Below are 25,398 nucleotides of genomic sequence, written 5' to 3' on the forward strand. Positions count from 1 at the left end.
GAGTCGCGGGGCGCCCGCCAGCACCGTCGCTTGCTCGCCGCGGGCCTGCACGGGCGCGAGGGTCGCTGAGGGGGTCTGGCCGGGGCGCACACATCCTGGGGGCGGCACGGCCACATCCCTTCTCCTTTCGTTTCAGGGAAGACCTGGGAAAAGGCCCTGCTCAGAAGGTCAGTGGCGAGCGACCGCCTGCAGCGTCTGCTCCAGCCCAAGCTACTCAAGCAAGTCTGAACGCGGGGGATGGGAAGCCGCCTGCCCCGGGGCGGGGCCGGTCCAGGCTGGCGGCTCATGATGGCCAGAGGCCCCGTTAGCCGTGCCCCTTGCTCTGCTGGGGTCGCTCTGCTGCAGCGGGAGTGGCACTGCTCCTGAACTGTCTCCCATGTAGGGCAGCCGGACGTCTAGGGTGGCACGTGAGGGTGGGGCAGGCCTCGTGGCCATGTAAGTCATGTGACCCGGGTGCTCTCTCTGGCCTGGGCCTCAGTTTCTATCCCTGGAAGTGAGGACCATTTGCAAGACACGCATCCACGTGTGCTGATAGCATGGTGTCTCGTGACCACGTCACAGCACCTAGGGTCGGGCCAGGGGTCCCAGGGGCTGCCCACTGCCTCGCGGCTTGACGTGTGGGTCAGGATCTGTTGTGACAGTTGGGTCACTCCTCGGGCTGTAGGAGAGCTGGGTTTTCTGCTCGGCCTGTTCTGGAAATGGTTATTTCCTGTAGTGGTAACTGCAGCTCCGGCCTCGGTGCTGGGTGTGAGGGTCAGGGTGTCTGGGGGGCCTCGCTGTGTGCGGGGCGCAGGGCTGGGAGCTGGGGCACAAGCTCTGGGACGTGGGGCGCCGGTAGTGTTGTGTCACCCACATCAGCATGGCCACATTGGCCGCCAGCGTGACCGTCGTGACACCCAGAGGGAGGGCCGCTGCTTTCTTTGCGGGCGCGAGGGCCGGGCCAGCTTACAGAGAGCGCGCGGCTCGTCTGCGGCAGCAGGGTTCGCCTTCGGACCCCGGCCGAGTCTGTGCTGCTCGGCGCCGTGCTGCGTGGTGTGGGACGGGGTGACCAGCTTCGCGGTGTGTCCCGGGTCTGTGGAAAGGCCGAGCCAGCCCCGCAGACGCCCCCGTGCTGCCCCCGCGGGGCTCTGCGGCACCGTTGGCAACCTTGGTGCTTCTTCCCGCTCCTCAGGCTCGAGTATTTGCAGCAGAAACAGAGCAGCAGCGCGAGCGAGGCGGAGAGGCAGATCCTGGACAAGCAGGCCAGGGAGGCCGAGAAGGAGGTGCGGGACATCAAGTGAGTGGGGTCCTGCTGGCGAGGGTGTCACGCAGGGTGAGCCGAGGGCAGCCCGGCGTGACCCTGGGCCCTGGGCCCTTCCTCCAGTCAGCTGCCCGAGGAGGCCCTGCTGGGGAACAGGCTGGACGACCACGACTGGGAGAAGATCTCCAATGTCAATGTGAGTGGGGGTGGCTCTGTCCTGGAAGCTGGGGCGGGGGTCAGCACCGGGCAGCGAGGCCGAGACCCGCGTGGCCCCCAGACCTGCCGTGACCCTTTCCGGTCGAGTGCGTGCCCACAGCGTGGGGTGGTTTTCGGGGCTCTCCCTGCTGGCACGTCTCGGCACCCTAGACGGAGCCCCCAAGCCCCGCAGACAGGCCCCTCTGCTTGCAGTTCGAGGGCAGCCGCGGCGCACAGGAGATCCGCAGCTTCTGGCAGAACTTCGAGCACCCAGGCATCAACAAGCAGGAGTGGAGTGCGCGGGAGGTGGGCCAGCTGCAGGCCATCGCGGCCGCGCACGGCCACCTGCACTGGCAGAGGATCGCCGACGAGCTAGGGGTGAGGGCTGGAGGGCCCGGGCGGGGTCGGGGGTCTTCGGGCTGCACGTCGCGCCACGGCCAGGGCTGTCCCCCGGAGCCGTCAGAGGTTTCCCTCCTGACGCTTTCGAGGGTGTGGCCCTGGGGGAGGGTGCCCCCTCCACGCGTCCCCAGGCGGAGTTCGGAGGCTCCTCAGACCCTGCTGCTTCTCTGAGAGCTCACATGCCCTCCACCCACATCCCAGACCAGCCTTTGAGCTCCGTCCAAATGCCTTCCCTCCCCGAGTTCCCGCTTGTCTTTCTCTAGTTATTTTGGTGGTTTGAGAAGAACCGTTTCCTGGTTTCTTTTGGGTTCTGTTATCTTTCTCATCTCCTAAGGCAAGAACCGAGTTCTCTCACCTCTGTCTTTAGCGATGGAGGCATTTAAGGCTTGCTTTTCTGAGAACAGCTTGGTATGAAGTGTCTCCTTTGTATCGGTTTTGGAGTGGCTGTGATTTCAGTTTTCATGCCCTCTTTGGATCTTAGCTTACGTAGGAATGTGTTTTTTCATCTTTAAATACTGAGGTTTGTTGGAATCCCTTTTTTTCTTTAGTTTGAACTTTGTGACCTGAGAATGCAGTCGGTAAACATCTACATTTTTAAAATTTCTCACTTTTGTGGCCAAGCACGTGGTTGCAGCAGACCAAAGGAAACTCACCAAAGCTACTCAGAAGCAAAAGCGTGCTCTCTGCCCTGAGAGTCTGGGTTTCCGTATAAGCCTATTAAATGGAGTTTATTATATAATTGAATTTTGTTCTCTGAAAGAGTTGTATTGATGGAACTTGGATGCAGCCTGACATGACTGTTAAAACGTCGTTTTCTCGTGTCTCTCACAGCTTTGCTGTGTACGTTTAGCTGCTGTGCAATTTGGTGCACTAGCTTTTATTTGCTTTGGTGAATGAGGCTTTAGAACAATCATTCTGCGTGCTGAGTCCTAACCACTGGACTGCCAGAGAATTCCCTTTATGTCTTTAGTTCCTTAGTGTTTTTCTTTTTTAAGACTTCTTTTGTGTACCTTGGCCGCACCGTGCGGCTTGCGGGATCTTAGTTCCCCGACCAGGGATTGAACCCATGCCCCCTGCAGTGGAAGCGCGGAGCCCTAACTGCTGGACCGCCAGGGAATCCCCAGACCGTTTTTTAGAGCTGCTTAAGGTTCACAGCAAAATGGGGAGGACGGTACAGGGGTCTGTCGTGCAGCTTTGCCTCCGCACGTGCACAGCCTCCCCTGTCATGAACGTCACTCACCAGGTGGCACGTTTTTTTACCAAGGACAGATCTACGTTGACGTGTCGTGATCCCCCATGGTTTACGTTGGGGTTTGCACATCCTGTGGGTTTCAACGGAAGTACAATGACACGTACCCACCATTATCGTCTAGTACAGGATGGTTTCACTGCCCTACGAGTCCTCCGTGCCTCACCTATGCACCCTTCCTCCCCCACCCCCTGGCAACCACCATTCAGTTTACCGTTTCAATAGTTTTGCCTTTTCCAGAATGTCATGTGTTTGTAATCATGCAACATGTGGCCTTTTCAGATTGGCTTCTCTTACTTACGGACATGCATTTAAGATTCCTCTGTGTCTTTTCATGGCTTGATGGCTCATTTCTTGTTCACGCTGAATAATATTCCATTGTCTGGATGGACCAGAGTTTATTTTTCATTCGCCTGCTGAAGGGCATCTTGGGTGCTTCCAGGACTTGTCAGTTATGAATAAAACTGCTGTAAACATCCATGTGCAGGTTTTTGGGTGGACAGAAGTTTTCACCTCCTTTGGGTAAATACCAAGGAGCATGATTGCCGGATCATTATGTTTAGCTTTGTAAGCAACCGCCACGCTGTCTTCCAACGTGGCTGCACCACCTCTGTCCCCACTAGCCACGGACGAGGGTTCCTGCAGCTCCACACCCCCACCAGCATCTGGTGTTGTCAGGGGTCCACATCTTGCCCATTCTGATAGGGACGTAGTGGGGCCTCACCTTAGTTTTCATTTCCCTGGTGACTTAACGACGTGGTGCTTCTCCTCACATGCTTACTCGCCACCCGTGTATCATCTTTGGTGACGTGTCTGTTGGTCCATTTTTCATTCAGGTAGTTCATTTTCTGATTGTTGAGTTTTAAGAGTGCTTTGTGTGTTTTGGATATCAGTCCTTGTCAGATGTGTCTTTTGCAAACATTTTCTCCCAGTCTGTGGCTCGTCTTCTAATTCTCTTGACATCGTCTTTCATCGAGCAGAAGTTTATAACTTTAATGACATCCAGCTTACGAGTTCTTTCTTCAGTGGGTCGTGCTTTTCGTGTCGCGTCTCCAAAGGCCTCACCACCTGCACACCTCAACTAAACGGACTGCAGGAGGCTGCCCACCCTGTGCTCTGTAAACAGAGAGCTTGCTCTGGGAAAGAAGACAGTTCACACCGCCTAAATTGGCTCTTGGAAAACCCCTTCCCCATAGGAGACGAGTGAGGGGGCAGATTTGGGCAAAAGTGTTCGCGGTGGGGACTGGGGGCTGCTCGGGTGGAAGCCGGGGGCCCGTCGCCTTGGCGCTGTCCTTGCACGGGTGTCCCGGACGCAGATGCCACACCAGGGACTGTCCAGAACCCCAACCCCCAGCCCCCTTCACGGGCGACGCTCGGCCGCCCCTGATAGGGGGTTCGGAGAGACCGCCTCAGGGCTCCAGGGTCCGCGCCATGGTGCCGGCACATGCCTTGCAGGATACCTTCGTGCGTAGACTTGGCTGATCTGAGGCCTCTGTTGGGAATTTGAGTTCACGGTATGGTTTTGGTGTCACATAAATGGGGAGCTCTGACGGCTTGTGGACGCACTTGCTTTCATAAGCCAGCATTGGGGACCCTCTTTAGTGGGCCCGAGCCTTCTGTCGGGGGCACTCTCCACTGTCCCCCAGGGGCCTGGCAGGAGTGCAGCCTTGGCTCGCAGTTGGGCGTCCCCCGTGTGTGGCGAGCGCCAGTAACACCCCCCACCCCGCGCTGTGCTTTGGCCCCGGCAGACCTGCCGCAGCGCCTTCCAGTGCCTGCAGATGTACCAGCAGCACAGCCCGGCCCTGAAGCGCAGGGAGTGGACGGAGGAGGAGGACCGCGTGCTCACCCGGCTGGTGCAGGAGATGCGCGTCGGCAGCCACATCCCCTACCGGAGGAGTGAGTCCCGCGCCCGGGAGGGCGGAGGCCCCGGCCGTGCCCTAGTCACCGCTGCGCGAGCTGGCGGGACAAACTGGGGGTTATGTCGTCCCGGGCGGCCGGGAAGCGTGGCGCCCACAGAGCCCCTCTGTCCCCAGTCGTCTACTACATGGAGGGGAGGGACTCCATGCAGCTCATCTACCGCTGGACCAAGAGCCTGGACCCCAGCCTGAAGAAGGGTCTCTGGGCCCCAGAGGAAGACGCGGTATGCTTGCAGGACCCAGGGGAGCTGGAGCCTGGAGTTTAAAACTGAACTGGGCCTGGGGAGGTCGTGACTGTGGCAGCAGAGGGACCGTTTGTGTGCTCCTCTCTGCAGAAGTTGCTTCGGGCAGTTGCCAAGTACGGGGAGCAGGGTTGGTTTAAAATCCGGGAAGAGGTGCCAGGTAGGAGCGATGCCCAGTGCCGAGATCGGTGAGTCGGACAGCGCTGGGCAAGGGAAGGCCTTGCTGGGGTTGCTTCCGTGTGGGCCGCGGGCCGGGCTGGGAGACTGGCCCGGGGTCATCTGCTGGCGGAGGAGGAGGCCGTGGCCTTGGGGGCTAGGCGTACCAGGGCTCACCTGCTCAGGAAGCAGGGCGGCTTCTTTTTGAGACGAGGTTTGTGTACAGGCTCAACTGGACATCTTTTGAGATCCCCTGGTGGGCAGTTTCCCTGAGCCCCATGATCTAAATTCCTCTCCCAGATCTCTGGTGGCAGGCAGCTTCAGCTTCGTCCTTTTCTTGGCTTGCTTTTTTTTTTTTTTTTTTCTTTTTAACAGCTTTATTCTGTAATTCACATATAATCCGTTCATTTAAAGTGTACAGTTCTGTGGGTTTCGTTGTTCTAGAACGTTTTGGTCACCCCACAAAGAAAGGCTGTTCCCTACCAAAAAAACATCAGTTCAAGAGTGGGCAAAGGGGACTTCCCTGGTGGCTCAGTGGTTAAGAATCCGCCTGCCAATGCAGGGGACACAGGTTCGAGCCCTGGTCTGGGAAGATCCCACATGCCACAGAGCGACTAAGCCCGTGCGCCACAACTACTGAGCCTGCGCTCTGTAGCCCGCGAGCCACAACTGCTGAAGCCCATGCGCCTAGAGTCCGTGCTCCACAGCAAGAGAAGCCACCGCAGTGAGAAGCCCACACACCGCAACAAAGAGTAGCCCCCGCTCACCGCAACTAGAGAAAGCCCGCGTGCAGCAACGAAGACCCAACGCAGCCAATAAATAAATAAATAAATTTATTTATTTTTTAAAAAGTGGGCAAAGGACTTGAATATATGTTTCTCGAAAGAAGACTTGCAAATGGCCATTAAGCACATGAAAAAATGCCAACACGATTAGTCATTATAGAAATACAAGCCAAAACCACAGCAGGATACCACCTCACACCCCTAAGGATGGTTAATGTTTATAAATAATAGGAAACAACAAGTGTTGGAGAGGATGTGGAAAAATTAGAACCCTGTGCACTGTTGGTGGGATCATGAAACGTGTAAAATGGTGCAGCCACTTTGGAAAACAGTATGGAGATTCCTCAGAAAGACCGAGAATTACCGCGTTATCTAGCAATTCCACCCAGTACCCAAAAGAATTGAAATCAGGGGCTCAAACAGAAATTTGTACGCCCATGTTCGTAGCAGCACTATTCACAGCAACCAACAGGTGGAAACAACCCAAGTGTCCGTCAGGAGATGAGCAGATAAACAAAATGCACTTCTAATGTATGGACACTAGAGTGTTATTCAGCCTTAGGAATGAGTGATATTCTGATAGGTGTTACATCGTGGGTGAACCTTGGAAACGTGAACGTTTGTGTACAAGCGTTTGTGTGGATGTACATGCTCATTTCTCTGAGCTATACCTACGAGTGGAATTGTTGGGTCACATGGTGATTCCGCTTCACTTTTGAGGAATGACTCTTCCCGAGGGTGGCTGTACCCTTTTACATCCCCACCAGCAGCGTAGGGGGGTCCCAGCCTTCTACACCGTCACTGACACTACCTGTGATTTGAGCCATCCGAGTGGCAGTGGAGTGGCATCCTTGTGATTCGGGTTCGCGTTTCCTGAAGACTGATGATGTTGAGCAGCGTTCCTGCGTTTGGCCATTTGTGTATCTTCTCCGAAGAAACAGCTATTTCTGTCCTTTGCCCATTTTAAAAATTGAGTTATAAGGGTTCTTTATATATTCCAGATACAAGTCTCTTAGCAGACCCGTGATTTGCAAATATCCTGTCCCAGTCTATGGGTTGTCTTTTCACTTTCTTGATGGTGACCTTTGAAGCACAAAAGTTTCCTATCTTTTGCTGAAGTCCAGTTTGCCTGGATTTTTCTTCTGTTGCCTGTGCCCTGGGTTGTCATAGCTTAGAAACCACTGCAGATGCCAGGGCGGCAGCAGGAGGCCATCTTGGCTTCTAAAACGTCCCTTTGTTTTTATGTTGCTTTCAGGTATCTCAAAAGGTTACATTTTGGCTTGAAAAAGGGACGATGGAATTCCAAAGAAGAGGAAAAGTTAGTTGAATTAATAGAAAAATATGGTGTCGGTAAGTTCTTATTTTTTGTTGTTTTTTTTAGTTTCACACATGGTACATAGTGATTTTAACATTTGCACGTGTTAGGGAGTGATCGCAGTGAGTCTAGTAATCATCTGTCCCCATACAAAGTTATTATTAACGTCATTGACTATGTTTTTTCTACCGTGTAGAGCGTCCCCTGGCTTATTTATTTGGTAGCTGGAGATTTGTGCTTCCTAATCCCCTTCACCTGTTTGGCCTCACCCCTCCCCTCTGGCAACCAGCCATTTGTTCTCTGCGTCTGCGGGCCTGGTGTCTGTCTGTTTTGTGTGTTAGACCCCGTGCACAAGTGCAGTCACACTTCCTCTGACTCATTCCACTTGACCTAACACCCTCTAGGTCCATCCGTGTTGTTGCCAATAGCAAGATTTCTGTTTTTTCCTTTCGTGGCTGAGCAGCGTTCCATTGTACGTATAGACACTACATTTTCATTATTGTTGTCTGTCCATTCATCTATCGACAGACACTTAGGTTGCTTCCGTATATTGGCTGTTGTAAATAGTGCTGCTGTGAACGTGTGGGTGTTAGCTCTTCTCTAAATGTTTTGGAGAATTCACCTGTGGAGCCATCTGGTCCTGGACTTTTGTTTGTTGAGAGTTTTGTTTTATTTTTTGTTTTTTGTTTTTTTACTGATTCACTTTTATTATTTTACTGATTCACTTTTATTACTGGTAATCAGTCTATTCATATTGTCTATTTTTTCCTGACTCATTCTTAGGTGAGTGTGCTTTTCTAGGCATTTATCCATTTTTTCTAGATTGTCTAGTTTTTTGGTGTATAGTTTGTTGTAATAATCTTACATGATCCTTTATATTTCTGTGGTGTTGCTTGTAACGTCTCCTTTCCAGTTCTGACTTTATGGATTTGGGCCCCCTCTTTTTCTTGATGAGTCTGGCTAAAGGTTTATCAATTTTGTTTATCTTTTCAAAGAACCAGCACTTAACTTTCATTGATTGTTTTCTGTTATTTTTCTAATCTCGGTTTCATTTATTTCCACTCTAATCTTTATTATTTTCTTCCTTCTACTAACTTTGAGCTTTGTTCTTCATTTTCTGGTCCCTCTAGGTGTAAAGTTAGATTTTTTACGTGAGGTTTTTCTTGTTTCCTGACATAGGCTTGTATTGGTATAAACTTCCCTCGTAGGACTGCTTTTGCTGCATCCCGTAGATTATGGGTCTTTGTGTTTCTATTTTCATTTGTCTCCAGGTATTTATTTCCTCTTTGATTCCTTCAGTGACCCATTGGTTGTTTAGTGGCAGATTGTTTAGCTCCCACATGTTTGTGTTTTTGAAGTTTTCTTCTTGTAGTTGATTTCTTTCTTTCTTTTTTTTTTTTTTTGTAGTATTTATTTATTTATCTTGGCTGTGCCGGGTCTTAGTTGCGGCACGCAGGATCTTTTTAGTTGTGACATGCAGGATCTTTTTTAGTTGCGGCATGCGGAATCTTTAGTTGCAGCACGCAAACGCTTAAGTCACGACGTGTATGTGGGATCTAGTTCCCTGACCAGGGATGGAACCCCAGCCCCCTGCGTTGGGAGCATGGAGTCTTAGCCACTGGACCACTAGGGAAGTCCCTCTTGTAGCTGATTTCTAGTCGCATACTGTTGTGGTCAGCAAAGATGCTCGATACGATTTTACTCTTAAATTTATTGAGACTTGTTTGTGGCCTAGAATGTGGTCTATGCTGGAGAATGTTCCATGTGCACTTGAAAAGAATGTGTATCCTGTTTGGGGGTGACATGTTCTGTATATATCTATTAATTCCGTCTGGTCTCACGTGTCATTTAAGGCCAGTGCTTCCTTACTGATTTTTTTTTTCTGTCCATTGATGTGAGTGGGATGTCAAAAGTCCCCTACTACTATTACGTTACTGTCAATTTCATTTTGCTTAATTCTCTCTATTTCTGTGTGTTAGGTCAGTTAGGTTTCCCGATCTTGGAGAAGTGGCCTTATGTAGGAGACATCCTATGGGCCCAGCAGTATAGTCTTCTCTGGTCACCAGAGCTCTGTGTTTTAGGGGTGCCCCTATATGGGCTTTGTGGGCCCTTCTGTTGTGTCAGGGTCAACTACTGTGGTGCTGCTCGGCGGGGCCGGCCCTGGTGCAACGGCTGTGGGCCTGCTGCAGGGCAGGGTAGGCTTCCTGCGTGGTTGGCTGCACGTCCAGGGTCAGGGAGCAGTGCATGGAGCAGGGCTTCTGGCGGGTGGGGCCATGTCCCCAGAGCTGATAGGCTAGAGGGAGGATTCCAGAATGGCGCCCACCAGCACTGGTGTTACTGCAGTGGACCTGGCTCCCCAAAATGGCTGCCACCAGCATCTCCATCCCCAGGGGGAGCTCCATTTACCTTCTGCCTCTCTGGGAGGCTCTCCACCATCGGCAAGCGTATCTGACCCAGGCTCCTTGCAAACCGCTGTCTCACGTAAGATTCTGAGTGCACCCTTTAAGAGCGGAGTCTCTTGGGCTTCCCTGGTGGCGCAGTGGTTGAGAGTCTGCCTGCCGATGCAGGGGACACGGGTTTGTGCCCCGGTCCGGGAAGATCCCACATATCGCAGAGCGGCTGGGCCCGTGAGCCATGGCTGCTGAGCCTGCGCGTCCGGAGCCTGTGCTCCGCAACAAGAGAGGCCACAACAGTGAGAGGCCCCTGTACCGCAAAAAAAAAAAAAAAAAAAAAAAAAAAAAAAAAAAAAAAAAAAAAAAAAAAGAGCTGAGTCTCTGTGTCCCACAGCCCTCTGGCTCTCCCAAGTGTATACCCCGCTGGCTTTCAAACCCAAATATTCTAGGAGCTCTTCTTCCTGGTGCAGGACCCCTCCCCCCAGGATTGGGAGCCCAGTGTGGGGCTCAGACCCTTCGCTCCTGGAGAAAGACTTCTATGATGGTAATGGTCCTCCGTTTGTGGGCTGCTGACCCGGAGGTGTGCATCCTGACTGCCCTGCGTCTCTACCCCTCTTCCCCGTCTCATTTTGGTTTCTTCTTTGTGCCTTCAATTGTGGAAAATATCTCGTTAGCCTTGAGGCCATTCTCATGTGTGCTAACTCTGTGAGTAGTTGTACTTCTGGTGTGTCCACAGGAGGTCAGCTCAGGGTCTCCCTACTCTGTGGTCTTGGCATCTCTGGTGAGTTCTTAATGCATTTGCTGTCCGAGGGCTTCTCACAGCTTTGAGTTCATGGTGGAGCTTTGCAGATACCACTGGAGGCCTGTGGTTTGCTTTCATCCCAGGCTGCCTCCCTGGTCATCAGCTTTTCTGCCCCGTTTTTTTTTTTATATTTTGGCCACACCACGCGGCTTGTGGGTTATTAGTTTCCCGACCAAAGACCGCACCTCGGTGTGAGAGCACAGAGTCCTAACCACTGGACCAGCAGGGAATTCCCGTTCTGCCCCATTTTTCATCATCTCAGCAGGTGGTGGTGGTTTTTTCATTTTACAGACTAATTCATGTTCATTATAGGAAATTTAGAAGCAGAGATGTATGAAAAGAAGGAAAGGAATGTAACTGTCCTGTCTCCAGAGGTGACCGCTGCCTGCTGGCGTGCACTTGCCGGGCACTTCCCTATGCAGGTGGCTTTCCTAGGAAGAGCCAGCTTATTTAAGTTGAGTCATTCCACTTTTAATTGAGCAGCTATTTTTTACTTTATGATGTGTCGTTATGTTATCTGTTACTAATATTTCTCTATATCTGTACACGTCCTGCGTCCTGGTGTTATTTTCAGTAATCGTGATATATTTCCTTGGATAATAGTACATAGGTTATCGTATCAGTTTTCTGTTAATGGACGTTTAAGTTGCTTCTCATTTTTTGTTACAGGGGTGGAACGAGCTGAGGGTTCAGTGGCTCAATCTTTGCTTATATTTAACATTTCCTTAGAGGAAATCCTTAGATGTAACATTGCCAGGTTTGAGGGTTCTGTCCCATGCAGTCAGACTGCCCCATAGAAGCAATGCCCCACCAGCACTGTCTGGCAGAAAACACCAAATAAGTTGAAACGTCTGGTTTAGAAGCCTGGAATAGCAGATATTCAAGGGCCGTTGAATAAACGTGGGGGACTTTTTTCTCATAGTTGTGCGTTTGCTAGAACTCGCCTCGGGCTGGCTATCCGTTGAGAGTCAGATACCCATCTTCTCACGGAGCTGCTCGGGTGTGGGAGCAGCACGAGGGTTCCGACGGAGCGCGGCGCGAGTCCGCGGGGGCCACCAGCGCGCGGCGGAGAGGAGCCCTCTTCTCCAAGCTGCTAAACTTGTCGAAACCTGTTCGTAAGAAGTAACTTCCATGTTGTTTTGCTGTTGTAGGTCACTGGGCAAAAATAGCCTCTGAACTACCCCATCGGACGGGCTCCCAGTGCCTAAGCAAGTGGAAAATCATGCTCAGGGTGAGGCTTTACTAAAAGTCAGCCGAAGGCCCCGGCCCCTGGGGGCTAGCGTCACCGCAGGCAGGATGAGGGGAGGGTGGCTGGCAGGCGAGAATGGGGGCGTCTGGTTTCCGGCCGTGGCGTCTCTCCTTCCAGGCGGCCGAGTGCAGAGGGAGCTCGGCCTCCGTCCTCAGAGCAGCGGGAGGGTGCTTCCACCCAGTACACCCGGCCCCCTCGGCCCCCTGGAGGCGCGCCTACTCGAGGCCTCTCCCCAGAGGCCTGGCCTGCCTGCCCGCTGTCCCCCATCGTTGAGCCCCGGGGGGCTGGGACCTCCAAGTAGCCCTCCCCCTACAGAAGCAGCAGCGGCGCAGGCGGGGGCGGCGGCCCCCTCGCAAGGTGCAGTGGAGCTCCAGCAGCGGGGACAGCAGCACCGCCAGCAGTGGGGACAGCGGGGACTCAGAGCCAGAGGCCGCGCTGGGGGCCCTGACGGGTGGCCAGGCGCTGCTGCCAGCACAGCATGTGGTGCCTGACGTGGACCTGTGGGTTCCTGCCCGGCAGAGCGCCAGGGAGCTATGGGGAGGGGGGCCCAGGAGCTGGCCAGGACCCTGTGGTGCCTGCCCCCGCCCTCCCGATGGCTCCAACACGGCCCAGGGTGGCCGCTGGGAAGCTTGCACCACGGCCTCAGCCCCAGCAGAGCTGGCAGGCCAGGCGCGGGCCGCCTTCGGGACCCAGAGCACCAGCCGGAGAGGCGTCAGATGCCCGTGCTCGACAGATGCTTGCCCCTCGAGCTCCACGGGGCCTGCGCGCCAGGTAGGCCATGGGCGGGTGGGAGCTCTCCCGCTTGGGGTCAGCGAGGCTGCGCTCAGGGATGGGGGTGGCCTGGGCTCACGCAGCTGTGCCCTGCACATTGCAGTGTGCGCTCCTGATCCGTCCGCTCGTTCCGGAGAGCTGCCCAGGAAGAAGCTTCCTGTGGCCGGCCCCCCGTTGCCCCCACCTTGTTGCTTGCCCCTTTTTTTTTTTTTTTTTTTTTTGGTCACACTGCACAGCTGTGGGATCTTAGTTCCCCAACCAAGGATTGAACCCGGGCCCCAGCAGTGAAAGCGCTGAGTCCTAACCACTGGACTGCCCGGGAATCCCCCAGCTTGTTTGCTTTCAAAGCTCCGTGGGAGAGCTGCAGGGACAGGGTGGGTGCTGCCCCGAGCTGTGGGGCGGGAGGTGGGCTCAGCGAGGAGGAGCTGTTCCTTCGGTCACCTGCGTCCAAGGAGGCCCCTGTGGAGGGTCCCACTGTCCGCCTGCTCCGGTCTGACTCAGCTGGTCACACGTGGGCGTGTCCGTGGATGTGTCGAGGCCCTGGGCCCAGACACAGCTCTGGCCACGTTTGGGTGGCGTCCACGTTGGGGTGGCTGTTTTGTGCTGGGCGCGGTTGGAAGCCCACTCTCTGACACCAGGGACAGTGGACGCCACGGCCCCCGTGCCACGTGGGATCGTCTCTCCTTGAGTCTGTAACTGCAGGGCCTTAAGCCCCAGGGTTTGTCTCAGGCACGTCGTGTCATCAGCTCAGGGAGCTGCCCGGAGGAACGGGGACTCTTTTAGTCCTGGGTGTGGCCGAGCTGGGCAGCTTCTTGGAGCCAGGCCTTAGGGACCCCCTGCCCTCCTCTGAGGTCACCACACCCCATAGAGTGTTTCCCAGCGGCCCAGGGTGCAGGTGCAGGACGCTTTGGGGTCTGGGCAGGGAGCCGTGCGTGCGCCCAAAAGCAGCAGCCTCCTGTGGTCTGCCAGGGTGGGGACGTCCACTCGGGGCCCCTGGAGACAGCGCTGCAGGCGCTCAGACCGACGTGGCCACTTGGTGCCAGACGCAGCGCCCCAGGCCGCCAAGACCATCCCGATGCCCACCACCCGTCTCGTCTCCCATCCGCACCCCGCTCCGGCACCCAGCAGGAGTGGAGGATGGTGAGGGTAGGCACGTGGCCGCCCCGCGGCGGAGCCTGGCCAGGAGCCCCAGGGGGCCTTTCTCTCCCCACAGGAGTTGAGGCAGCCGCACCTGCGCAGTGCCGCCCCGGGGCCCACCCCTGGTGGCGGTGGTGGCAGTGGCGGGGCCAGGCCCTGCGTGCAGCCGCTGTGGCACAGGACCGGGCAGCGGCGCCAGGGACACGCCCTGCAGAGGAGGCTCCTTGAGCACCAGCTTCTGACGGCCGTGAGCCCATGGGTGGGCAAGGTCATCCTGCCACACACTCCCCGGAGGCCTGCCGTGACACACAGTCGAGGTACTGCCCGGGGGCCCCTTCCCTTTGGGAGCCTCCCGTGGGGCCCAGGGGTAGAGTCGGTCGGGGAAGGGGGGCTGGAGGGGACCTGCAGGCATATGGAGGGCACAGGTCGCAGCTGCCCTGCCGGGGAGGGGCGAGGGGGACGGGGGAGGGGGCCGTCGGCCCAGTGTCGACCTGGGGCGGTGTTTGGTTTTGCCTCTCCCGTTCTGCTTAGCACCTGGTGGCCGGTTCAGGAAGTGACCAGACACTCAGGCCTAAGCGGGAGCATCTTCTCGGGATTCTGAGTGCGTCGGTGCCCGCGTGTGGGTCACATTGTCTGGGGGGGCGGGACTCTCGGGGCTCAGGAGCGTGTGCCAGCCTGCCAGCAAGGTCCTCACCCTTCTTTCTGGTTGAGCGCGGCGGCAGCTGGGTGTGGGTTCTCTGGGCCCCTCTGCACACGTGCCCTTGTCCCCTTCAGCTGACGGCATCAGGAGGCAGCTGCAGGGCGCCCACCTGGCCAGCACCCCCGTGTTCACCCTCTTCATTCAGGTAAGAAGCCGCTGACACACACCTTTGCTTTTCCTGTGCATGGCGTTTTTGGTGGAGCTTTGAAGTTTGTGGTGGATTCACTTCAAGTCCAGCTGTTTAAAGTTGTGGATCCTTAAAAATGGCTGTTCCGTGGCCTGTGCTTCTCAGCGTTCTACTCAGCGTGGAAGGGGCAGTCGTGGGGCGGTGTCCCTGCCGCTGTCAGCTAAACCCTGTGTGGGAGGGGCTGGGCGCTGAGGGGAAGAGGGGCCTGGCCGTCCCGAGGGGCTGGGTCAGGGCAGGAAGGCGGCGGCACTGAGGCGGCCTGGAGGACCCGGGTCCTGGCTGGGGCCTGAGCCACGTGGCCACAGCCTCGAGGGGCTGTGCGGGCCCAGCCCAGGCCTCTGGGGCGTTGGGTCTGCTCCACGAGAGCAGCTGTGGTCAGCGCTGGCCTGAGTCCCTCCACGGACGCCCTTATGGCCTTGGCCCTGCAGGGGGGCAGGGGGCCTCCTGCCACGTGGTGGTGTGTGTCCACGCCCCTCAGTTGTTCCAGATCGACACAGCTGGCTGCATGGAGGTCGTGCGGGAGAGGAAGGCCCGGCCGCCCACCCTGTTCCAGGCTGGTGCCCGGGACTCGCCACTCCTGCAGGTGAGGAGTGAGGGTGAGTGCCAGGCATGGGCTTCCCTGGTTCCCGCCACCCTTCCCTCCCGTCCCAGTGGCACAGCTAGCACGGGGCAGATGGCGCCTGTCCAGCCGGGGAGAGAGGCATTTCTGGGTCCCCGCAGGCCGGGGCCAGCCCGAGACGCTCCTGGGAGGCGTCCGCCCGTCCCCCGGGGGGGCCCAGGGCCCGGAGGGGCTTTGAGGCGAGTTCAGGGGCTGCAGGGCCTGCGCTGGTGCTCAGGCCCGCCTGGTTGCACAGCGTGTGCTCCTCCCGCCTGGCTGTACCTCCCCTGGGTGGAGCGTGGGGGCCACTGGGCGCCCGCCGCCCTGGGCACTGGCCCCGCTGTGGTGGCAGCCTGCTGCTGATGGCCAAATCCTTGAGTCTTGCAGCTGGGGGCTGTGTCCCTGAGCCCGGCCACCTCGGGAGGAAATGACAAAATAGTGCTCCTGGTCGGAGGACCAGATACGGTCCTGTGGTGGCCCATCCAGGCCACGGAGCCCTGTGCCCTCCTGCCTAGACAGCCAGGTCCCCTGCCTCTCCCTCCAAAGCCCACACAGCCCTGACCCCGCCGAGATGAGCTCTCCCAAGCGTGCCTTTGGGTGGAGTCATGTTGGGGGCGGGGCGACAGGCTAGTGGTGGTCTTGGTGGGGGTGGAGAAGTGGGTCTGGGCCGTTGGGGACTTTCCTGAAGCGCTGCCTCTGGTTTCTTTTCCAGGTACCCTCGAGTGCCCGGAACACCCCAGGTACTGCCCATCTGCCTCTCTTTATCTGGGTGGTTTGTGTTTAGTGGGGAAAGGGCCAGACCTGTTGCAGGTTTTGGATTTTGGTGCCTCGCAGTGGGTCCGTTTTTGTTTCTTTGTTGGTTTTTTTTTTTCAATTAATTAATTTATTATTTATTGTTTTGGCTGCATTGGGTCTTCGTTGCTGCGCGCGGCCTTTCTCTACTTGCGGTGAACGGGGGCTGCTCTTCCTTGCAGCGCGCAGGCTTCTCATCGTGGTGGCTTCTCTTGTTGCAGAGCATGGGCTCTAGGCGCGCGGGCTTCAGGAGTTGTGGCACGTGGGCTCAGTAGTTGTGGCTCGTGGGCTCCAGAGCGCAGGCTCAGTAGTTGTGGTGTATGGGCTTAGCTGCTCCGCGGCACGTGGGATCTTCCCGGACCAGGGCTCGAACCCGTGTCCCCTGCATTGGCAGGCGGATTCTTAACCTCTGCGCCACCAGGGACGTTCTGTGGTGGGTCCGTTTGAGTGCCACCTCAGGCAGGAGGCCTGGCTGGTGTGGCTGGTGGGGCAGCATCTGGTACGGGCCTCTCCTGCTTGTGGCCACCAGTCTGCCCACACTGGCAGAATCGGGCGAGGGTCTGGGGTCCTGAGAGGTGATGTGCAGGGAGGAGGGCAGTGTAGCCAGCAGTCCTTGTTTGGAAGGTGTTCAAGATGTAGGGCTGATGCGCAGGGCCATCGTGGGCTGGCCTTCCTCGCGGGCCCGCCCTGGTTGGGGCAGGAGCATGGGGGCTCGGGGTGCCGTGCAAGGGGAGGTCTGGGGACGTGCGGCCAGGCTGACGTGCCCCTCTCGGCCCAGATGCCAGGCCCAGCAGCTGCCCACTGTGAGGGCCCTTCCCCTGGGACGCGTCCTATCTCAGGAGCTCATCAGCCAGTGTCCTGTCCTCCCTGCAGGCTGCCTCCTCCAGAGCGTGCCGGCCCGAGGAGCTGCAAAGAAGAGCACCTGCCACACGGGGAGCGGAGGGCCGCAGGCCTGCCACGCGGAGTCCACGCCGCGGGCAGCCCCGCCGGCTCCGTCCGGACCCCGGCCCAAGCCCAAGACTGTGTCTCAGCTGCTTCGGGAGAAGCGGCTGCGGGAGGCCCGAGCCAGGAAGGCTGCCCAGGGCCGTGCGGTCCTCCTGCCCCAGGTGCTGGTCTCCTCTCCTGTGGTCTTCCAGCCGCTGGCCCCGCAAGGCCCCCCGGTCTCCAGGGCCGTGCTGTCTGGGCCAGGGGGCCCCGTAGCGGCCGCTTCAAGTGCGTTAGGCTCTTGGGGCTCAGCCGTGGAGGAGAGACCCCTGACGCTGCAAGCCTTTGCCCTCGCTCCAGCCTCCACAGGAGCCCTGAAGGCCCCGGCTGCCCCTGCTGCCTCCAGGGCCCCGGGTCTGGGCCCCGGCCAGGTCCCAGTGAGCTGCCGGCCAAGCAATCTCGGACAGTCTCAGGCCCCTGCCACGTCCCGGAAGCAGGGCGTGCCCGAGGCACCACCCTTTCTCACTGCAGCGCCCAGCCCTGTTCAGCTGCCTGTCCAGCCCCTCAGCCTGACACCAGCTTTGGGCACACACACGGCAGCCAGCACCCCTCTGCCTGTCACCTGGGTGCTCACACCCCAGGGGCTGCTCTCTGTGCCTGTGAAGGCGATGGTGGGCCTTCCGAGGCCAACAGGGACTCCTGAGCCCCAAGGGCTGTCGGTGACTCTGCTGCCCTCCCCAACTGCGACTCAGGCAGGCCAGGGCCCCAGGCTCCCTGGGCAGGGCCGCCCTTGGCAGCCCCCAACCAACACGGACACAGAATCAGACTCTGCCTCCAGGACAGAGCCCTTGACCCTTCCGGCGCACCCCACATCCCAGAGCCCTGCAGAGGTGGACATGGCCCATGGCCCTGGGGGATGCTCCCCTGGAGAGGCCCAAGTGGCTGGGGGGACGTGTGTACCCAGGACGTCCTCCCAGGCTACGCCCCTGGCTCACGACTCTGAAGCGGATCCCCCAGGGACCACCTCAGGGCCAGGGGAGCCCAGGAGGCCTTTGGGCCTGGAGGGGCCACCCCCGCCCTGGCCCAGGCCTGAGAAGAGTCCCCTGGACTTGTGCCTCCTCTCCCAGGAGGGCGAGGCAGCTGTGCGGGAGTGGCTGAGGGGGCAGCGGGGGGTGTGTGTGCCCCCACTGGGCAGCAGGCTGTCCTACCAGCCCCCCACGCTGTGCAGCCTGCGGGCACTGTCTGGCCTCCTGCTCCGCAAGAAGGCCTTGGAGCACAGAGCCGCCTCCCTGGTGCCCAGCGGGGCAGCCGGAGCCCTGCAGGCCTCGCTGGGGCGGGTGCGCAAGCAGCTCCGGGACAGCCCGGCCTACCTGCTGCTGCGGGTGCGCTTCCTGGCGGCCTTCGCCCTCCCTGCGCTCCTGGCCACCCTGTCCCCCCGCGGTGTGCCCACCACCCTGTCAGTAGCCATGAGGTCCAGCCCCGAGAGCGACAGTGATGACAGCAACCCGGGGCAGCCGGAGCTTGTGGCCGGGCAGCTGGCGGACCCAGCCAGCGGTCTGCAGGTGGCCGCCACGCCTGTTCAGGTAGGTGGCTGCAGGTATGGAGCCCTCGCCCCCTTCCCCACACCCGTCCGCATCCCCCCGGGGCGCCTCACCCCCTGTGGGTGTCGGCCCCCGCCTGGAGCACCGGGGGTGGGAGCAGGGGGAGGTCACGGCAGGGGGGCCGGCGGCTGGTTTCTGCGGAGGAAGAGGCCACTCCGTGTGCCCCACGCATGCGGACTCCAGCGGCAGGAACCTCACTGCCGGCATGGGGGTCCCGCCACCCAGGCCCTGTCCACAGGAGTCTCCGTGCCCCCCCGCGCGTGCACACACGCGCACACGCACACCCCTGGGGGGCTGTCTGCGCGCCTGCACTTTGTGGGGTCCGTCCAGTTGCCGACTCCAGCACGTCCACGTGCAGAGTTCTCTAAGCTGTGGAAGCAAAACCACCATAACTGTTTCCTGACAAGAAACCCGCCGCACACACGTGTGAAGGTGTCCCCTGACCCGTGCACCCGAGAAGCCCCTAGTCCCAGTTGCCTGGGCTGAGCAGGAGAGCCGGGTCGCCTCAGGACAGGGAGGGCCCCGAGGTCCCTGGCAGGTGGTGTCTGGCAAGCAGGTGGTGACCCCCCAGAGAATCCCCAGAAGTAGTCCCTCGCCTTCATGCAGGGTGGCCTCGCTGCTGGCCTGGTCGAGCCTGGGGCCACCCTTACACGTTGCCAGGGCCGGGGAGGCGGGGTTGTCGCTGAGCTGTGCCGGTCCCACCTGCCCGCGGCCCAGCCCGGCCCGGCCCCGCTCCTTCCCGGGAGCACGGCCTTAGGAGTCCGGGGGGCTTCTGGACTGAAGCAAAGGCAAAACACTGCTGGGCCCTAAATAGGTGTCGAGGGCACGAGGCTCGCTGTCCCCGGAGTGTGTGCAGCCTCCCGTGGTCCTCCGTCCCTGCACGGCCAGCCCAGTTTGGGGGAACCGTGGCATAGGTGGCTGGCTCTAGGGGGGCTGCTCAGAGGGGATTGGAGCCCCCGAGTGAGAGAGGGGTCAGCGGAAAGCCAGAGCCCGCGTGTGACCCCAGGAAGGCAGCACCTCCTGTCCCATCTCCGCAGGGACAAGTCCAAGGAGCTACCTGTCCCTTGCCGCCACCCCGTCCCCTGCCCATCCTGGCTGGAGAGTCACTCTTGTTCTCTGCCTGGACTTTGTTTCAGGGAACGCCACACCCCGGACAGGCCTCTGCCCTCTCCTGCCCGGACGGTCCTGATGAGCTTGACGTGCTCCAGACACGGCGCGCCCGGCATGCCCGGAAGCGGAGGAAGCTGGAGTGAGCGGCAGGGTGAGGGACCCGGGTCCTCCCTCAGCTTTGCGCTGGACACACGGGGCCTCAGGAGCTCATCTCAGCTTATCGGTATCAGGCGGAGTGGGGTGTGGTATATCCAGGCCACTGCGGGCCGGGTCTTGGAGGCCCTCCCCTCCCCGCCCCCCGCCACTGGGTTCCACACCCCAGCCTCTGCTGCTTCCCTCCTGCCCGCCCACGTGCGCCTTGGGGCCTTGGCACTTGCATCCTCTCTGCTTGGCGCTCTCCTCGTCTGTCTGCAAGGCTTGTCAGCTCTCTATCCGGGTCTCTGCTCGGTGGTCAGCTCCTCAGAGGCGCCCTCCCCAACCGTCCTAAGGTGGCATCGCTGTCCCAGTGCCCATCTGTCCTCGTGGCACTTGCCCTTCCCTGACACCTGACGTGGTCCATCCTCCCCGCCCCCCGCCACTGGGTTCCACACCCCAGCCTCTGCTGCTTCCCTCCTGCCAGCCCACGTGCGCCTTGGGGCCTTGGCACTTGCATCCTCTCTGCTTGGCGCTCTCCTCGTCTGTCTGCAAGGCTTGTCAGCTCTCTATCCGGGTCTCTGCTCGGTGGTCAGCTCCTCAGAGGCGCCCTCCCCAACCGTCCTAAGGTGGCATCGCTGTCCCAGTGCCCATCTGTCCTCGTGGCACTTGCCCTTCCCTGACACCTGACGTGGTCCATCCGTGTATCTGTCTGTTGTCTCCCCCGGAACGTGAGCCCGTAGGGCAAGCATAGGGTCCCCAGTGCCCAGACAGCAGGCACCAAATAGGCCCAGCATGGTCGGTTTTCACACGCCGAGACCCAGGTCGGGGGGGATGTCGCAGAGGCAGGAGCTGGGTCCTCCAGCACAGCGCGGGCTGCACTGTGGGAGGTTCTGGGTCCTGGGCTGGATGGCTAGAGCGGGAGCAGGAGCTCTGGGTGGGTGGGGGACCACAGAGGGGATGCCTGGGGTGGGCCTGCTTAGAGCCCACTCAGGCTCCAGGGCCAGTCCTCCGCACGGCCCGCTCCGTGGACCGCAGTGGGGCAGCAAGGCCTCACTCCACCCCGCCCTGCCCCACGAGGCAGAGTGCTGTCCCTCTGCGTTCCCATCCGTGGGGTCCGGCCGGGGTCAGGGCCCCTGCCATCAGGGTGATCTCGTGTTCCAGGACTTCCCAGGGCCAGACATCCACTGCTGCTGCCGACAGGAGGTGGAGCTCGTGCTGGACCCAGCGAGCCTGCCCACCCCGGGAGGCCAGCACCCAGCCCGCGGCAGAAGGGCTCTGCCAACAGTGGCCGCATCATGACGGGCTCGGCTAGTCCCCGAGTGCAAACCACAATATCGGGAGGAATGACGAAATGTCCTGTTTCTTAATTAAAAGCAAGCCACGCGCTTTTGGTGGTCTCGTCCTGAGGTACTGGGCGGTGTGCAGAGGGACTGGGCCACCCCTGGATGTGTGGGGAGTGCGCCAGCTGGGCCCTGGGGTTCACGGAGCCCCTGCACACTTGGCCTCTGGGGGCCTGTGGAGGGGGAGAAACAGAGGGTTACCCATCTCAAGAGAAACACTTGTGGCTTTGGCCATCAGGCTGGGGGGCTGCTCCAACCAGAGGGCGGCCCAGCGCCCACCCAGGTGCCACCACAGGCATGGGGCGGGCCCACTTCTGCCATCCAGACCACACAGGCCGACCCAGGCGGGTCCCCAGAAACCAGTGGCAGCCTGAGTACCCACAGTCCCCACGGCAGCCCCGGGCCAGTGCCCTTCTTATTCTGTGCAGGCGTTTCTTTGGCAGGAGACCGAATCCCCGCGGCCTCTCTGTCCCTCCTGCCTAAAGGAGCTCAGTTGTGGGGGTTCGGTTACACCTGCGAGACACTGGCTTTTCTGGAGCTTTGTTCTTGCGCGCTGCTCCCCTTTGCTTTCACCTTATTAGGGTAATTTTCCAACACAGAGAAATGGGACAAGTGTGCCCAGCGTGTGTCCTGCCCCCCCAGACAGCAGTCACTTGGGGTCACCTGTCTCCCCTTTGCCCGCACTCAGACACCGCACGTCACGTCACACAGCCACAGGCTGACTCGCCACTTGGGGGTGTGTGTGTTTCACTTTGTGCCTCTGGTACTGGACTCACCGATTCCCGTTTTCCTTGTGATTTCCTCTGACCTGTGGGTTATTTAAGATGATTGTTATTTCGTTCCCGGACACATAGTGATGTTCCAGGTCTCCTTCTGTTACCGATTTCTAGTTTGGTTCTGACGTGGTCAGAGAACGCAGCGTTGTTGTTATTTAATTCATAAACACACCATGAGGAAGACTCCTTCCTTAGCCTCATGTCATGAAACAGGAAACACTGGGACACGGAGGGCCCGGCACCGGCCCTCTGCCTGCCGGGTGCGCAGAACCGCAGCTCCCGCCACTCCTGTACCAGGACTTTCCCCTCAGACCCTCCAGGCCGGTTCAGGATCCCCCAGAACACGGCTCACCCAGGGGGCTGGGGGCCTGCCCACGCCTGGAGGGTCGTGCCTGGAGGGTGACCTCGGACCTCCTGGAGGCCTACGGGGAGGCCCGGCCACTCAGCAGCGCCTGGCGGTGCCAGGATTCCTGGGGTTTAGCCTACTGACCACCATGGGCCCAGAAGGCAGAGAAAAACCCTGGGGCTGAGGGGCTCAGGACCCTACAGGAAGGGAGCCAGCAGCGCTGGTCAGGCCCCTGCCCACCCAGCCGCAGCCCCTTCCCGGAGCTGTTGCTCAACCTGGCAGGTGGCAGCTCTCTCAGTTCAACCAGTGAGGCCACTCTGGTGGGGCGGTGGCCTGGGGATTCCCCTGGGGCCCTGCTGTCGCTGTCCCGTGTGTCCGGGTGGGGAGGGGCTGCTCTCAGGAAGGGAGAGGCTGAGCCAGCCGCAGCGCGGCCTGGGGGTTAGGCTTAGGGCCTGCAGCCACCCCCACGCCCAGCCCCATGCCCTCTTTGGACACCACGCTGCAGTCCTTATGGAACCAGAGTGGACTGGACGGTGGCTTGGCCTTGTCCAACCCTGGCAGAGCCACGGCTCGAGCTCCCACTCCGCAGGGTCGGGGCTGGGCCTCCAGGGCAGGCCCCGGGGCCCTGGCGCTGGGCTGGCCGGCGGGGAGACGGCGCGGGGGGCGGGGGGCGGGGTGGGCTCCAAGCAGGAGCCGCTTTCCTCGGGGAGCCGGCAGCTTCCACTTCCCTGTCCCCGCCTCCTGGGGCCGCTCTGCTTGGGCGAATCAGAAGGCAGCGCGGGGATGGTCCCTTTCGGGAGGACAGCCAGGCCTCTGTGGGGTTAAGCAGACCCATCAGGAAGTGCACGGCTTTCCTCCGGTCCCGCCCGCCCTCTGTCCCGGCAGCCCGGCAGTCCTGCCACTCACTGAATCGGGCGACCCAGGCTGACCGGTGTCCGGCTGCGCAGGTGCCCCAGGAGGGCCCCGAGGTAGGCCAGCCTGGTGCCCTTGCTTCAGAGGGTTGGGAAGCCGCTGTGGCCCAGCTCGGGCTTGGGGCAGGGAGCGGGGTCTGGAGCAAATACCCCAGGAGGGCATCAGGTGGCCTCGCTCTGCTGCCCTGTCCCCTTCACAGCCACCTGGTACCTGCTGGTCATCTCACTGGAATTAGCAGCAGGGCATTGTCAGGTGTGGGACGCGTGGACATCAGGCTAGGAAGGCGGGGACCGGGCCAGACACTCCAAAGACCCCAAGTTGCTGGTGTTTTCATTCAATGCTTCGTCTGTTGCTGGGTGGGCGGGCTGACAGGGCAGCGCGAACCTGCTGCCAGCCGTGTCTCTAGGAGGGTGGCCCGGTCCCTTTGGGCTGGAAACGGCTGTTTCCCACACGGGTCAGAGGCTCAGCCTGCGGCGGCGGGGCCAGGGTCTCCGTGCCCCCCGCTGGGAGGAGACCACCACGTGGCTGCTCCCGGCTCCGACGGCCTGGAGAGAGTGGCTCCCCCGCTGGTAGTGTAGCAGGGAATAGCGGCGGGTGGTTCCCGCGTAGATGGTCCCCTGTCGGAGAGCTGGCCTGACAGTCCCCAAGAGTGCGGCCGAGAGCAGGCCTCGCCTGGGAGGCAGACGGGAGGAGCCTGGACGGCTGGTGTCCCAGAGGCTGGAGGAGGCACGGAGCCGCGTTCCAGGCCAGCCTCGGGCGACACAGCCACCCCTCCCAGTGCGCCCGGGGCCCTGGCTCTCCCTCCACCATGGGCCGTCCACAGTCACCCTTCCTGGAGGGCACCCTGTCACCGAGCCTGACCCGGACTTGCATCACCAGCCGCCGGAAGGAGAGGAGGGGTCGGGAGTGGATGTGAGCAGGCACCGCCCCGCGGGGAAGGAGGCCGTCCCGCCAGCACAGCCTGGCGCCTCGGGGGGCTGGGGCTGGGATCCCTCCCCCGTGTGCCAGGGAGGTTGTGCTGGTAGGTGGCGCAAACAGCTCCGTGGGTAGGGGGCAGCCTCCCGCCAGCCCCGCAGCACTTTGGGGTGCTCTGAGGGGGACAGGGCCAAAGGAGGGCCGTGGTGCAGGGGAGCGTGTTCTCCTAGATGCCACCTGACCCTGGAGCATCTCCACGCTGTTCCCCACGCTTATTGGGGTGACCCAGGGAGAGAAAAAGCCCAGGGCGGCCAGAGGGGCGCGAGCAGGGCCGTGAAGGGCGACGCCGGGCCAGCCGATGGGAGGGAGCGGGGCCTTGCGGCCCCTCTCCTGGACGCCCCTGGGCTGGGTTCCTGGTCTGGCTCTGCCCAGAGCCCTGGCAGGCGAGGTGCAGGCCTGGCTCCCGGCAGTGCCTGCTGCTCAGCCACGGCATCCCTCCCAGCCGCCTGCCCCGACTAGGCCATGTCCGACTACGAGAACGAGGACGAGTGCTGGAGCGCCCTGGAGGCCTTCCGTGTGAAGCTCATCTCCATCATCGACCCCGCCCGCATCACGCCCTACCTGCGCCAGTGCAAGGTCCTGAACCCCGACGACGAAGAGCAGGTGCTCAGCGACCCCAGCCTGGTCATCCGCAAGCGGAAAGTGGGTCAGTGCCCATCCGCCACCCCCGTCCCCCGGGGGCCCCCTGCCCCGTCTGCCCGCAGCTGTGGGCAGCTTCACGCACAGCTGAGGCCCTGGCAGAGCTGTCCAGACCCCCGCCACCGCAGCCTCTTGGGGTTCTGCAGCCTTGCGTGCCCACACGTGTCCCCTGGGCCGCAGGTGTGCTCCTGGACATCCTGCAGCGGACTGGCCACAAGGGCTACGTGGCGTTCCTGGAGAGCCTGGAGCTCTACTACCCGCAGCTGTACAGGAAGGTCACGGGCAGAGAGCCCACCCGCGTCTTCTCCACGATCATCGGTGAGGAACAGGACACGGGCCTGGAGGCACAGGGCCCAGATGGAGGGGCGGGGAATGGTGTGGGTTACAGTCGGCGGCCCCCTTCCCGCCTGGTCCCCTCATGGATAAATCGCGTATGAAAGGAAGGGAGCGAGCTTTGGGCTCGGTCTGGGTGTCACTCCCATCCCCCTCTCCTTCTTTTTTTTTTTTTTTTTTC

General features: G+C 60.0%; 2 protein-coding genes across 2 annotated transcripts in view; both read left to right on the top strand.

Moving 5' to 3' along the window:
- SNAPC4 (small nuclear RNA activating complex polypeptide 4) overlaps positions 1–22,501 on the top strand; it is a 26,298-nt gene extending 3,797 nt beyond the window's left edge. Inside the window, exons 6-24 of the mRNA XM_007459019.1 lie at positions 137–218; positions 1,172–1,276; positions 1,364–1,436; positions 1,649–1,813; positions 4,832–4,979; positions 5,117–5,223; positions 5,335–5,429; positions 7,438–7,532; positions 11,844–11,923; positions 12,059–12,121; positions 12,257–12,712; positions 13,682–13,852; positions 13,926–14,166; positions 14,624–14,694; positions 15,215–15,319; positions 16,047–16,074; positions 17,000–18,633; positions 19,788–19,900; positions 22,324–22,501. Of these exons, the coding sequence (XP_007459081.1) occupies positions 137–218; positions 1,172–1,276; positions 1,364–1,436; positions 1,649–1,813; positions 4,832–4,979; positions 5,117–5,223; positions 5,335–5,429; positions 7,438–7,532; positions 11,844–11,923; positions 12,059–12,121; positions 12,257–12,712; positions 13,682–13,852; positions 13,926–14,166; positions 14,624–14,694; positions 15,215–15,319; positions 16,047–16,074; positions 17,000–18,633; positions 19,788–19,900; positions 22,324–22,501 (4,010 nt within the window). The remainder of the gene's footprint in view (positions 1–136; positions 219–1,171; positions 1,277–1,363; positions 1,437–1,648; positions 1,814–4,831; positions 4,980–5,116; positions 5,224–5,334; positions 5,430–7,437; positions 7,533–11,843; positions 11,924–12,058; positions 12,122–12,256; positions 12,713–13,681; positions 13,853–13,925; positions 14,167–14,623; positions 14,695–15,214; positions 15,320–16,046; positions 16,075–16,999; positions 18,634–19,787; positions 19,901–22,323) is intronic.
- A 2,181-nt stretch (positions 22,502–24,682) lies between these two features.
- Positions 24,683–25,398, top strand: part of CARD9 (caspase recruitment domain family member 9) — a 7,612-nt gene continuing 6,896 nt past the window's right edge. The window contains exons 1-2 of the mRNA XM_007458979.1: positions 24,683–24,891; positions 25,065–25,202. Coding sequence (XP_007459041.1) covers positions 24,708–24,891; positions 25,065–25,202 — 322 coding nt within the window. The 5' untranslated portion in view covers positions 24,683–24,707. The remainder of the gene's footprint in view (positions 24,892–25,064; positions 25,203–25,398) is intronic.

Source organism: Lipotes vexillifer, unplaced genomic scaffold, assembly GCF_000442215.2.
Source record: "Lipotes vexillifer unplaced genomic scaffold, Lipotes_vexillifer_v1.1 scaffold636, whole genome shotgun sequence".
Taxonomy (NCBI): Eukaryota; Metazoa; Chordata; class Mammalia; order Artiodactyla; family Lipotidae; genus Lipotes; species Lipotes vexillifer.